This window comes from Acipenser ruthenus, chromosome 5 (assembly GCF_902713425.1).
Source record: "Acipenser ruthenus chromosome 5, fAciRut3.2 maternal haplotype, whole genome shotgun sequence".
NCBI lineage: Eukaryota > Metazoa > Chordata > Actinopteri > Acipenseriformes > Acipenseridae > Acipenser > Acipenser ruthenus.
Window position 1 is genome coordinate 78,143,148 of NC_081193.1, and position 13,849 is coordinate 78,156,996.

Sequence of the window (13,849 nt, forward strand, 5' to 3'; positions counted from 1 at the left end):
AAGAGTTTAAAATTAGATTTCTAACATTTATAAAGACTCCCTTTGAAGTGAGAGGTAAGTCTTTTTCACATTTATAAACCAGTACACACACACACAAACACAGAGGACCCTTATAGTCGTACAATATGTTATGAGAGCTGTCCAACCGTTTTGGCTACAAACAGAAAACAAAAGACTACACACTGATTATGCATTCCCTTAATACATAGCACAGTGGAGTAAAGAGCATTGTAAAGAGTTATGATAACATTAAAAAACATTGTAAACTATAGTATGGTAGCCACGGGGAAAGCATGTGAAAACTACAAAATTCCAGTGCAAATTTACAGTGCTAAACTCTTATAAGAACATAAGAAAGTTTACAAATGAGAGGAGGCCATTCGGCCCATCTTGCTCGTTTGGTTGTTAGTAGCTTATTGATCCCAGAATCTCATCAAGCAGCTTCTTGAAGGATCCCAGGGTGTCAGCTTCAACAACATTACTGGGGAGTTGATTCCAGACCCTCACAATTCTCTGTGTAAAAAAGTGCCTCCTATTTTCTGTTCTGAATGTCCCTTTATCTAATTTCCATTTGTGACCCCTGGTGTTGGTTCTAGACCCTCACAATTCTCTGTTATGGGCTCAATACATATATTAGATGTTTAATCACTAACAGAACATCTTTTTTCTTTTGCATGTTTCCATCTTCACTTCTAAATCTAAAGATCTAGGTGCTGGTTGGTGGGGGGTTGGTGATAGTGGAGCATGTATCAGAAGCCCATTCTGAGAATGGTATAAAACAGATATGTTTTGAAAGGCAGGGAACAATATGTGTGTATGATTCAAGCACTTCCAGCTGGGTTGGCAAGTGCATGATGTTTAGTGTGGCTGTTTTTAGTTGTCTAATTCAGCATTTTGTTTGTAAATTATCATGTCAGGCTATTATCAGTTCCACACTTCCACGCTATGACGAATGGTCTCGGTATGTTGTTGAGCTAAATATTCCACTCCATGTGTAACAAATAAACATAAAAAATGCCTTTCGTGCGGAAGGGAAAAGGTCTCTTCCCCCATCAAATGATTTTTCCAGACTCCAGCCCCCACAAATGAGCTGAAAATAAACATAATTGAGTCTGTGAATGTGTTTGATAACTGGGATGCATGGGGGTGGGGGGTAGCTCCATTTGCCATGCAGACTGACGCATTTAATTTACAGTGTTCGCAGTGGAAACATTGCTGAGTTAATCACAAGCAAAGCTAATTAAGGTGTCTGGCATTCGGACTGCAACTAGATTTTGCTAGGAGCCATAGAAACCCCCCTCTGAGTGTGACGGGACCTCGGAAAGTCAGACCATTAATGGGAGTTATTTATCTGCTGATAAATTGGATGGCGAAGATTAGGAATTTGCAGTGAGGAATTTCCTCTGGTCCGCTGAACTGTCATCTAAATACCTGCTTCCCTCGTTAAGCGCTTCCTCCACTTAGTAACATGTAGAGACATTCATCCCACACTAAGGATGAATACCAAATTACAGCTATCGGTACTTGAAAAAGCAGATCACCTTGACCTATATCTACTGTGTGCACATGGAAAAATGAACATTTGACATGCAGACATACACACGGACAGATGCTCCATACACCAGCACTGATGCTCTCCATAACTTGTGCTAAAGAATGTCCTTTTCAAGTTTTATCATAATTAGATAAGTGCTCACCAAATAATGTACAAATAGAAATGTGACAGACAGACACATACCCCGAGATTGTGATGCAGTCAATAATTTATGACAAAGAGTGTATGTTTAATCAGAACAAAGGGTTCTATAACCAAAAAAAAGAATTGTAATCCAATACTGACCAGGCATACCTCTGTTTAGCTTCTAAGATTTGCTGAGAATCAAGAGTGTATTGTGTGACTGGGTAGTGCTTCAGACAGATTGTGAGCCACTCCTGTCTCTTTCTAGCACCAGGGTTTTTAATAGTCTGAGGCTAATGAGTCAGTGACAGACCAGACCCAACTCATTCAGCCAGTTAGATCTCCAGTGTCTCGCTGGACATGAAGTTGGTTTAAAAGGCTGCCATTGGGATCACTCATCTTGTACTTTTTGGTATATTTAGGACTTTAGATAAAATGTGTGGCTATTGAGTCATTCCAGTAGTTTACATGATCAGGGGGCACTCCCTTATTACCATCAAAACATCATTCCACATCTATGTTGATTATCTACACTTAAAGGGTACATCCGCAGTACATGAAAAATAAAACAAACTATCCCACCTTGCTGTTCCGAATGTATTTGGTCATTGTATAATAATCCGTATGCGCCCAAACATCTGCATAATGCCACACTGCTGTGTCCAAAATCACTGTTTTCGAGCATCTCTTTTGAGCCAAAAAACATGACTTCCTCATGTACCCTCACATGTACTCTGAAACGTACCGGTGCATGGCCAATGAAGCGTTGTATAAGCTATATTACCTTGGTGTGGAAACACACTACTCTGTGTGACAAACATGGTCCATCTAATTTTCCATAAGGAAGGAACTTGTACCTGCTTTCGTTTTGTGTAGTAGACATCTTTCACATTGTACATGTTTCCTTTGCATGTTGTATTTTGATGTATTAGGATTAGGGCTTCTGTTTTTCGGTTTTTATTAATTGTATTTTTCGATGCTTATTTTTAGCTATTTTCAAATTTTATGTAAATCGTTTTTTTTCGGGGCTTTCGTTTTTGATATACTGTATGAAATGAGTTACTTTCCAAAATGCTTGAGAGCTTTTTTTTTTCTGTCAAAATAGTAGTAACTCGACAGTACTTGCACACTTAAGTTGTACCTTCTTTCCTTTGCTGTCTTCCACAATGAAATCCCTATGGTCACGGGCACATTCTTCTGGGGTTATTTGTACATTTTGCCACAATTCTGTTTTAAATCCTCCTTATCTTAACAGTAATACAGCTTCAAAATCCCGCTAACAAGCCTCCATTCCTGATTGTAATCTCGTTTTAAGTCTCGCAAGCAGAGTCTCCAATAGAAATGTAGGAATGTACTGTCACTCAGTAGTTGGGGCGGGTTTAAAGTATTCAGAACGAATCAATGATAGATACAAGTCAGGAAGGCGGGACAGAAGCAGCACTGGGACATGTATTTATTATTATTTTTGTAGTAGGTTTTATTTTTTAATGGGAAAACGGTAAAGTCAACGTGAATTGATGAACCATTTCCACAGTTTTTTCTGGTGTTTATTGGCTATCCACCGATTTCATTTTTTATGACTAATGTTGCATTCAATAAAAAAAAGAAAACCTCTGTGCTGTGTAAGTGGTTGTGGGCAAAAGAAAACCAGGATGGAGTTGTTCTTATTTCCAGCTAATGAAGGGATCCACCCACAATTATAGCAGCACTGTGTTATTTCAATATACATCCCTAAAGTCTTAGATAGAGCTCCAGCTGATTCGGAATGTTTGCAGAATGGACACATTTCAAATAAAATAGCAAATGAGATTCAGAAATGATGTATTTCCTTTCGGAATGAGGTCTTTGAGGATGATCCGACCTCAAAAAATAAATATTGCATTTTTTCACATGCACAGTCATCTACATACCGTTGAGTCGAAAAGTCGAATTCGGCCACAAATTCCATCTCCCTGTCAGTTTCTGAACAATCTGATGTTGAAATATTGTCTGACATTATTTCAGACGTTCCCTGTGTACAGTCACACTGTGTTGCTGAGGAAAATTTGAATTGAAACTTTTAGAGTTATTAACCTTTTTGGATGATTCAAGTGGGACAGTAATAAGATCTGACATGGTTTAAGTCAATTAAATACACCCCCATGACTTTTTTGATGTGTTTCAGGATTACATGCAGATAGTCATGGCCAAACACAGTGTTGTGTGAAACACCTTTTACTTGGCTTTGGTTTATCTGGATACTTTTCATGCAAGGCCTTTACTGCTCTACCGGCAATCTGCCCATGCCTTGTATACATGAACAAACTTTTATCAATGTTCGTGTCAGCCGTGACAGTCTGCTTGTAAACCTGAAACCGAATAGAAAAACACTCATAATAACAGAATGCATTGGCTAAGATTTGATACAATCATAATAGGTTTTATACAGATTATTTACCTCTCTAAAATGTTATGGCCACGAAGGTGAAAGCTGGTACAGTACTGTCCATAAAATTGTGATTGCAATGTGAGCCATGCGCTTATCCTCTCATCCTTAGTTTCATCCATAAAAGCGACTTTTGTATGACTGCCCACCAATGCTCATGCCTGCCCAAACCATTACAGACGGTCTTCCAAAAGATTAATTCTACCATGCTGCAGTCAGGTTGCTCTCCACTTTCTCTTTAATTCGTAAAAACCAAACAGAACCTGAATTGTCGGTATAGAGAACAATATATGTGGATGTTCACAAGGCCCCTGGCTTGCGCAATGTATTCATTTTAAATTATTGTCTTATCCCAAAAGGCGTCATCATAAATGTAAGTCCCCTTTTTCCAGACCTTGAATTAGTGTAATAAGCTTGCCAGTTGCTTTGTGGAATAAAATAAATAATATTGACGCATCCACCCAGTTGTAACTAAAACTGGGCTGAAGAATGCTCTTGACATTTACTGTAAATATATACAAATAATACAGTACAATTGGCATTTGGCCTTCTCCAAGTCTAACATTTCCTAGTATTAACATCGTCCATGGTTATTATGTGTCATTAGCAGAAAAATATATGAAACGCAGACTTGAGCTGCCAACTGCCCTGCAGTGGTGTACCAGTATCCAGGAACAGGGAGCTGTAAACAGGAAGAAGTTTGAGGAAAACCCAAGCTTGAGTGACAGTCCTGACATGTGAAATCGGTACAATCTAGTGTCAGCTCACTGCCTCATCTAAACACTAATCACAACCATCCTCGTTCTGTAAATAATAAAAAAAAGTTTGTTTTCAATTAAAATGATACTTGATTCCTGTCTGATTTATGGGTTGTTGTTATTATTTATTTATTTTTTTTAACGAATGACTGCAAAGTTTTCAAGAAAGTTCAGCCCTGGCAGTTTGTCAGCAAAGTTTAGATCTGTCTGTGATCCTCAATCTGTCTGTCTGTCTGCCAGAGGCAACAGCCTTACAAAACTACTTTGAGCAATGAACAGAAACTGAGGGCTATACAGCTATAGCCAAATGTTTTGCATCACCCAATAGAATTAACTCATTTTGAATGAAACTTGTTGAATAATGTTACGCTAACATATACAGTAATCTGTCGCGTATCCGACTGCGGTGGGACCAGAGTAAGGGCAGATTTGTAAAAAGTGGGATAAATTAATCCTGTTTTAAATACCATTATACCCAGCTGTAACAATAACTATATTCACACAATTATTGTTTTGAGATTCAGCTTTTATTAGGGAGCTCCCCTAAATCCCTTGTTTAGAAAGATACAGGTATTAATGCTTGTAACAGAGTAGCCATGTGGGTGCGTGCATTCGCTGCTGAGTGACAGACAGATCGAGATGGAGGTTGAAGTTGATACACCCTGCAGGGGAACAGAATTTATTTAATGAACAGCTCATGTGAAACTACCAGTAATGGCAGCGCACGGAGCACATACAACACAGTGTATGAAAACTTCAGTAGGATTTACAATATCTGAACTAATCTTTTCTGTTCAATAATAAACTAACATTGCTGAAGAGGTTGGTCATGGCAGATAAATGGTTAGGGCAGATATGATGGGCGGATACGCGACGGATTACTGTATAATTACATACTGCTTTGTAGTTTCCATATGCAGTACTTAAAAAAATAAATTTCAAAATGTGATACAAAAATACTGTACTACTAATATGGCTTCCGGTAGACTTTTGCAATACCATTTTGTAATTTCTTTGATTACACGATGTTAAATAAAATATCTAAATTATGTTAATATACTACTTTTAAAACTTTTTTTTTTTTATTACGTCTCAATCTTAAAATTGATGCAAAACTTTTGGCCATAGCTGTATGTATTTTCATTTGTTGCTTAAACTTGACATACAGTAGTTTTGCTCAGTCCCTTTGAAGTGATTTTATAGCCCCCAAGGCCTCTTGTTTCACAGTCCTCAGATGTAATCACCCATCTACACCACCTTGCTTTCATGTGATCAGTTTCAAATCAGGTAACCCATGGATATCAATAGTCATTCCTATCAGGTCTATGAACTGTACCCATGGTCATTCTGCCAATGGTTTGAACATGATTTGTGGTTCAGGGTTCATAAAGTACGGAAAGAACAAAACTTCTCTTGTTAGCTAGCAAAAACACTTATTTTTTAATTTTGTAAATACAATAAAAATTAAATATTTTGTTCATTCATCACAGCAGTTCCGCTGTTGCCCACAGCAGTATTTCCACATGAAATCATGCTGCCGTTCCAACTTCTACTCTGTCCAAATGAATAGAATGCTTAGGGTATGAGTACACGAACGCCATGAAAAAGAAGAAACCATGTGCAGGAAGTTTTAGATTTCATTTTTCTTTTTACAAGAAAATCCCAAGGCTGAGACGAAAGGATGTATCAATACTTAATGAAAATTTAGTGTCTTTATCCAAGTTCTTTTTTTTTTTATATGATGGAATACAGACAGTAAACACAATAACAGGATGTGTAAACATTGAGGTAATTACAGGCCTGAGATGTAATGAATCACTGCAGTCCCTGTATAGCGGTTATACAGACGTGCTCAAATTTGTTGGTACCCTTACAGCTCATTGAAATAATGCTTCATTCCTCCTGAAAGGTGATGAAATTAAAAGCTATTTTATCATGTATACTTGCATGCCTTTGGTATGTCATAGACTAAAGCAAAGAAGCTGTGAAAAGAGATGAATTATTGCTTATTCTACAAAGATATTCTAAAATGGCCTGGACACATTTGTTGGTACCCCTTAGAAAAGATAATAAATAATTGGATTATAGCAATATTTCAAACTAATTAGTTTCTTTAATTAGTATCACACATGTCTCCAATCTTGTAATCAGTCATTCTGCCTATTTAAATGGAGAAAAGTAGTCACTGTGCTGTTTGGTACCATTGTGTGCACCACACTGAACATGGACCAGAGAAAGCAAAGGAGAGAGTTGTCTGAGGAGATCAGAAAGAAAATAATAGACAAGCATGGTAAAGGTAAAGGCTACAAGACCATCTCCAAGCAGCTTGATGTTCCTGTGACAACAGTTGCAAATATTATTAAGAAGTTTAAGGTCCATGGAACTGTAGCCAATCTCCCTGGGCGCGGCCGCAAGAGGAAAATCGACCCCAGATTGAACAGAAGGATAGTGCGAATGGTAGAAAAAGAACCAAGGATAACTGCCAAAGAGATACAAGCTGAACTCCAAGGTGAAGGTACGTCAGTTTCTGATCGCACCATCCATCGCTTTTTGAGCGAAAGTGGGCTCCATGGAAGAAGACCCAGGAGGACTCCAGTTTTGAAAGAAAAACATAAAAAAGCCAGACTGGAATTTGCTAAAATGCATATTGACAAGCTACAATCCTTCTGGGAGAATGTCCTTTGAACAGATGAGTCAAAACTGGAGCTTTTTGGCAAGTCACATCAGCTCTATGTTCACAGACGAAAAAATGAAGCTTTCAAAGAAAAGAACACCATACCTACAGTGAAACATGGAGGAGGCTCGGTTATGTTTTGGGGCTGCTTTGCTGCACCTGGCACAGGGTGCCTTGAATCTGTGCAGGGCACAATGAAATCTCAAGACTATCAAGGCATTCTGGAGTGAAACGTACTGCCCAGTGTCAGAAAGCTCTGTCTCAGTCGCAGGTCATGGGTCCTGCAACAGGATAATGACCCAAAACACACAGCTAAAAGCACCCAAGAATGGATAAGAACAAAACATTGGACTATTCTGAAGTGGCCTTCTATGAGTCCTGATCTGAATCCTATCGAACATCTATGGAAAGAGCTGAAACTTGCAGTCTGGAGAAGGCACCCATCAAACCTGAGACAGCTGGAGCAGTTTGCTCAGGAAGAGTGGGCCAAACTACCTATTAACAGGTGCAGAAGTCTCATTGAGAGCTACAGAAAACGTTTGATTGCAGTGATTGCCTCTAAAGGTTGTGCAACAAAATATTAGGTTAGCGGTCCCATCATTTTTGTCCATGCCATTTTCATTTGTTTTCTTATTTACAATATTATGTTGAATAAAAAATCAAAAGCAAAGTCTGATTTCTATTAAATATGGAATAAACAATGGCGGATGCCAATTACTTTTGTCAGTTTCAAGTTATTTCAGAGAAAATTGTGCATTCTTCGTTTTTTGTGGAGGGGTACCAACAAATTTGAGCACGTCTGTATGTTTGGACAACCCTGATGATGAGAATGGAGATTCCAGAAAGTCCTATCTTCGTATTCCTGATTTAGTGCGTTCTCATCTTAACCTTTAGTTTTTTTTTTTTTAAGTACACACTGTTAACAGTATTTTACTCTGGCAAATGTGCCGTACAGCAGTATTTAAATAATACAGCTGTACAGCATAATTAAATAAACTGGAAAAAAGTACCTTTAGTACATGTAGCTGTAATTGGCTGGTAGTACAGCTATTTAAAAATTAATGTCAAATGAGGTGTGAAATCTCTCTTTTGCACTGTGCTGTATCCAGGCCACTGTGTCAACCTAGACCTCATGGTTATTTTCAGGTGTCAAACACTGCATTCCATCAATAAGGTTGTCTAAGTTTGCTGTTTAAGTGGGACCTGTGTTTTTTGTCTTTAGCGTCCTGTCTGGGTACAATGGCACTATCTTTGCGTATGGGCAGACGGGCAGTGGCAAGACCTTCACCATCACAGGGGGAGCAGAGCGGTACAGCGACAGAGGTATCATCCCCCGCACACTCTCCTATCTCTTCCAGCAGTTCCAGAAGGTGGGTCTATCCGTTAGAACATAAGAGCATTAGAAAATCTACAAACGAGAGGAGGCCATTCAGGCCATCAAAATTATCTTTCTTGAAGGTAATTTGCCAACTTTGCCAAATATGTTCAGGTCTCTGATTGGCTGAGCTATTGAAAGCTTTATCTCAGGAATGTTTTTTATTACAATTATTTTTTATATAAACCACTTTTTTCTTTTTTTATATTAAGGCATGTGTGAGCTTCTAGGTACATGAGAAAGTAGGTGGCAAGCAGGAAGACACATTCTTGCGGTATAATGATAAAACTTATTTGTTTCTCTTTCTCTTGAAACAGGACAGCACTAAAGTCTACACAACCCATATTTCCTACTTGGAGATCTATAACGAATGTGGGTACGATCTCCTGGATCCAAGACATGAGGCTGCCAGGCTGGAGGATTTGCAGTGAGTTCATTTGATAATGTCAAAACCTTCCATTTTCCCTTTTTAAAATATTGACCACGTCACAGTTCTGACAAACCTCAAATGTAATTAGACTTAGTTGCAAGTAGTAAATCTCATCCTGTAGGCTGTGTGGGTGGCTGTATTGGTTTCTTTGTTCCTAGAGCTTGGAACCTTAAAATACCCACCAAGGAAGGACGTAAATTGACACGTTTGTCACTTAGGTTTCTGCTTCATACTGCCAATGGAGCAAGGTAACCAGTGGTGTACCACAGGGATCAGTATTAGGTCCTCTGCTATTCCTAATCTACATTAATGACTTGGATTCTGGTATAGTAAGCAAACTTGTTAAATTTGCAGATTACACAAAAATAGGAGTGGCAAACAGTGTTGCAGCAGCAAAGGTCATTCAAAATTATCTAGACAGCATTCAGAACTGGGAAGACACATGGCAAATGACATTTAATAGAGAAAAGTGTAAGGCATCGCATGCAGGCAAAAAAAATATGCATTATAAATAGCATATGGGAGATACTGAAATTGAAGAAGGAATCTATGAAAAAGACCTAGGCGTTTATGTTAACTCAGAAATGTCTTCATCTAGACAACGTGGGGAAGCTATAAAAAAAAGGCCAACCAGATGCTTGTATATATTGTGAAAAGTGTTGAATTTAAATGAAGGGAAGTAATATTAAAACTTTACAATGCATTAGTAAGACCTCATCTAGAATATTGTGTTCAGTTCTGGTCACCTCGCTACAAAAAAGATATTGTTGCTCTAGAAAGACTGCAAAGAAGAGCAACCAAAATTATTCTGGGTTTAAAAGGCATGTCATATGCAGACAGGCTAAAAGAATTGAATCTATTCAGTCTTGAACAAAGAAGACTACGCTGCGATCTGATTCAAGCATCCAAAATTCTAAAAGGTATTGACAGTGTCGACCCAAGGGACTTTTTCAACCTGAAAAAAGAAACAAGGACCAGGGGTCACAAATGGAGGTTAGATAAAGGGACATTCAGAACTGAAAATAGGAGGCACTTTTTTTTACACAGAGAATTGTGAGAGTCTGGAACCAACTCCCCAGTAATGTTGTTGAAGCTGATACCCTGGGATCCTTCAAGAAGCTGCTTGATGAGGTTCTGGGATCAATAAGCTACTAACAACCAAACGAGCAAGATAGGCCAAATGGCCTCCTCTCGTTCGTAAACTTATGTTCTTATGTAGTGTGATCCAATTTTTATTTTCCTTTTTAAGGCAGTTTTGCGGTGGATTGGGAGCTGTCTCTTTGGCCTAGTTCTGTTCATATTGGGTTGTGATAGCACTCAAAAGAACATGTACGAAAGATACCAATGATTCAGTGTATAATATTAATTACTATACAGTAGTCTCCAGCTAAGAGAACACCCCTCGGGAAGCAAGCGAAGTGTTCTCTAAAACTGAGTTAGCCACCAGACACAATATGAATCAATAAATAAATAAATACATACAGGTATGTATTACTTGTCGTGACACACATGCATCAACATATGAAATGAACTGAATAAGTAAAAGCAAAACAATAGGCAAGTGTATGTTAATAAACGGTAATAATAAAGTAACAGACAAACTAACATTAATAAAACTAAAGCAAAACAACACGGTCAAAAAGCTTAACCCTTTCAGGACCAAGCATGTTTCAGTGGGAATGCCCCCCCAGGACCAGCCGTTTTTTGGCTGTAGCATCTTGGAAATGGTGTCGTTTCTGGGGAACATTATAAAGTACTTTAGAAACCAAACAAACTTCATTTTATTTTTTAAACACAATATTTCGTCTTTTTTTTAATATATATATTTTTTATGTATTCTGCTTAGAGATACATGTATAAAATGCATTATTCTATGACCCGAGGGATCTTAAAATACTTCCTGAAAGTTTTGTTGAAAAATATTGATGTTTGGGCAAATTACAAGACATTGTTCCACCTGAGTGATTGCAATGACATAATACATGTTTATTCTCAAGGTCTTTATAAGCAATAATGGACACAACTCTCGATTTATTTTCTCAAAATAAATATTTATAAATAAAATAAGTTATTCATTCCATTTTTATCAGTAATAAGGAAGAAAAAAACCATACCTGATACATTTAGTTCATGAAATAGTATATGCTTATATGTATTCGTTTCTTGATATTTATAAACCGCGGGTACGGTACACTTAACTCACACACTCAAAAACACAAAATTCTACCAAATTTCTCATCCTTAACCTTTATTATATAAATAAAAAATGTGGAAAATAAAACAACTCTAAACTTATTTACAAAAATATAGTCAAACAAAATACTGTACAGCTGTGCCATGCATACAACTACGGCTCTCATTGCGCTCGCGCAGCTTCTTTTTTTAAGCACCCAAACAAAAAACAACTAGAAAAAACAACTATCCTTAAACAGGATATCTTTGGCAAATCATATTTTTAAAACCTTTTAGTAAGTCGATATAATCAGTAAAATATAGTAATACAAGATACGTCAGTACTGTTGGTATTTTAATTTTTGAACACCATTTGTTTGCACATCTTTTAGCAAACTGAGTTAATTAATAACAATAATTAATAACAACTGTCTTTCGTTGCGTGTGATGTCAGTAGCACGGCTCTGCTCTGCAGTGGAAAAACAACCCAGGCTCTCCTTAACCGCACAGTGAGGGCTCGATATGGCCCTGGCGCGGCTCAGTTGTACAGTGGAAAAGGGTCATCAGTGACGAAAAAAAAAAAAAAAAAAAACTATCAGGAACTGGACTTCAGTCCCTCCCCTGTCCATTGATATGTGTTTCACGCCTGTACTGCAAAGCATGATGTCCCTGTAAGTCATCAAAACAAAGTGCCTTTTATATTGTGGTTACACGATCACGGTCCTAGAAGGTACATGTATTATTACTAAGAATCTGAGTAAAATATGAGTGTGGCATTTTTGGAGGGTGGAGTTGGATGATTTTCTCATCACTCAAGAGCCTCTGCTTTCTGAGGGCCATCTGTCTAAACTGCCTAACATCCCACAAAGGGCATGTAGCTGAGGTAATATCTTACAAAATGTATATCTCTTATTGTTTTTCTAAGAGTGCTTGTGTCATTCTTCTCTTCCACAAATGTCTCAGTTTTCTGTTGGTAAAACTTGAAATCTGCAAGCTATTGTTGTTTGTATTGGCATTGACAGTGTTTTGCTGTGTTCATGTACTGGTGGTAGAGTTTGTTTTGTTGTATTACACTCTTATGGATAACACATGCTAGACATGGAGGTATCAATACATTTTTCTTAATACATTAATTTCTCAATACATTAATTTGATGCATTACATTAAGACTTGACATTTTTACGGTTAACAAAATTAGAGAACATTATCATAACAATATAGTTAAAGAGAACATTTAAATAACAGGTAGATGCCAGTTAAAATGCTCAAAAAAATTACAAAGTAGCTTGACAGTGGCATAATGGGTTAAAGTGCATGACAAACCATGGTAAACTTGGGTAAGCTCAGTTACATAGTGCAGGCAAAGTTGTGGTTGCCTACAGCTACAGGCCTCCATCACAAGTGGAAACCTGGTTTGAACTGGGCTTAGCAGAGATAAAAGACAGGGCGGAAGATCACTCCCATCAGCAGCTCAGACACAAACCGCTGCTCAATAAAACTATTGATTTTATTCCCTCAAATGTGCTATGCTCCCCTGACCTCAAATCTAATTTAGTTTAATTTAAAACAGTACATCTTTTGCTCACATATTGCCAGTGGTTTCTTTCTTTCTTTTTAAATGTATTTTGGCAGCTCCTCTTTCCCCCACCCCATCACTACTTTAGGAGAGGAGAGGTGGGGCGGCAGCACTCCCAAGCTCCTCTGCAGCTGATAGCAGCTGACTAGTTAGTGTTGAAAGTTTAAAAAATAAAACTAACAAGCGGTTGACCACTGGATCGTTCAGATCAAATATTTTGCTTAAGTTAGAAAAACAGACCCAATATCGCAGTGCGTTTTTAAAGCATTTACCATTCATTATCTCAAAATGAATAAAGTTACACATGTCAGTAAAACCCCCAGGTTGCTCTCTTGTACTAAAGTTTATAATGGTTATTATTAAACTGACATTTTTTCAAAAAGGATAAAACCTATTGCTAAAATCTGCAGAGGCAAGCTTACTCCATGGATAAGATAGGAAGTAATTTATTATTTAAACATTGTTATTGTTCTTATCATGGAGGTTGTTTTCATTTAAAAGCACACCTCTTAATTGACCTTTGCCTCAAAAACCAAATCCTTTATAATTTTGCTGACTGCATCATGATAAACAAGGAAGGCAATTTGCATGGCAAATAAACAAAACAAAATAAACAAAAACAAACCAAAAAATCTTGTACAGATTTACTCTATACAAGGCTAAATTAACAAGTACTAAAACAAACTAAAGAAGTTCAGTTACCAACGTTTTGAGGAGAAGTCTTTGTCTTAAATGTTGAAATGAGTTTTGATTCACATACT

At 37.5% G+C, this 13,849-nt stretch overlaps 1 protein-coding gene across 2 annotated transcripts in view; it reads left to right on the top strand.

Annotated features, from left to right (window-relative positions):
• Positions 1 to 13,849, top strand: part of LOC117403331 (kinesin-like protein KIF6) — a 132,704-nt gene that overhangs the window by 3,271 nt on the left and 115,584 nt on the right. For both annotated transcript variants that reach the window (XM_034005399.3, XM_034005401.3), the window contains exons 4-5: positions 8,758 to 8,905; positions 9,228 to 9,337. In XM_034005399.3, coding sequence (XP_033861290.2) covers positions 8,758 to 8,905; positions 9,228 to 9,337 — 258 coding nt within the window. The remainder of the gene's footprint in view (positions 1 to 8,757; positions 8,906 to 9,227; positions 9,338 to 13,849) is intronic.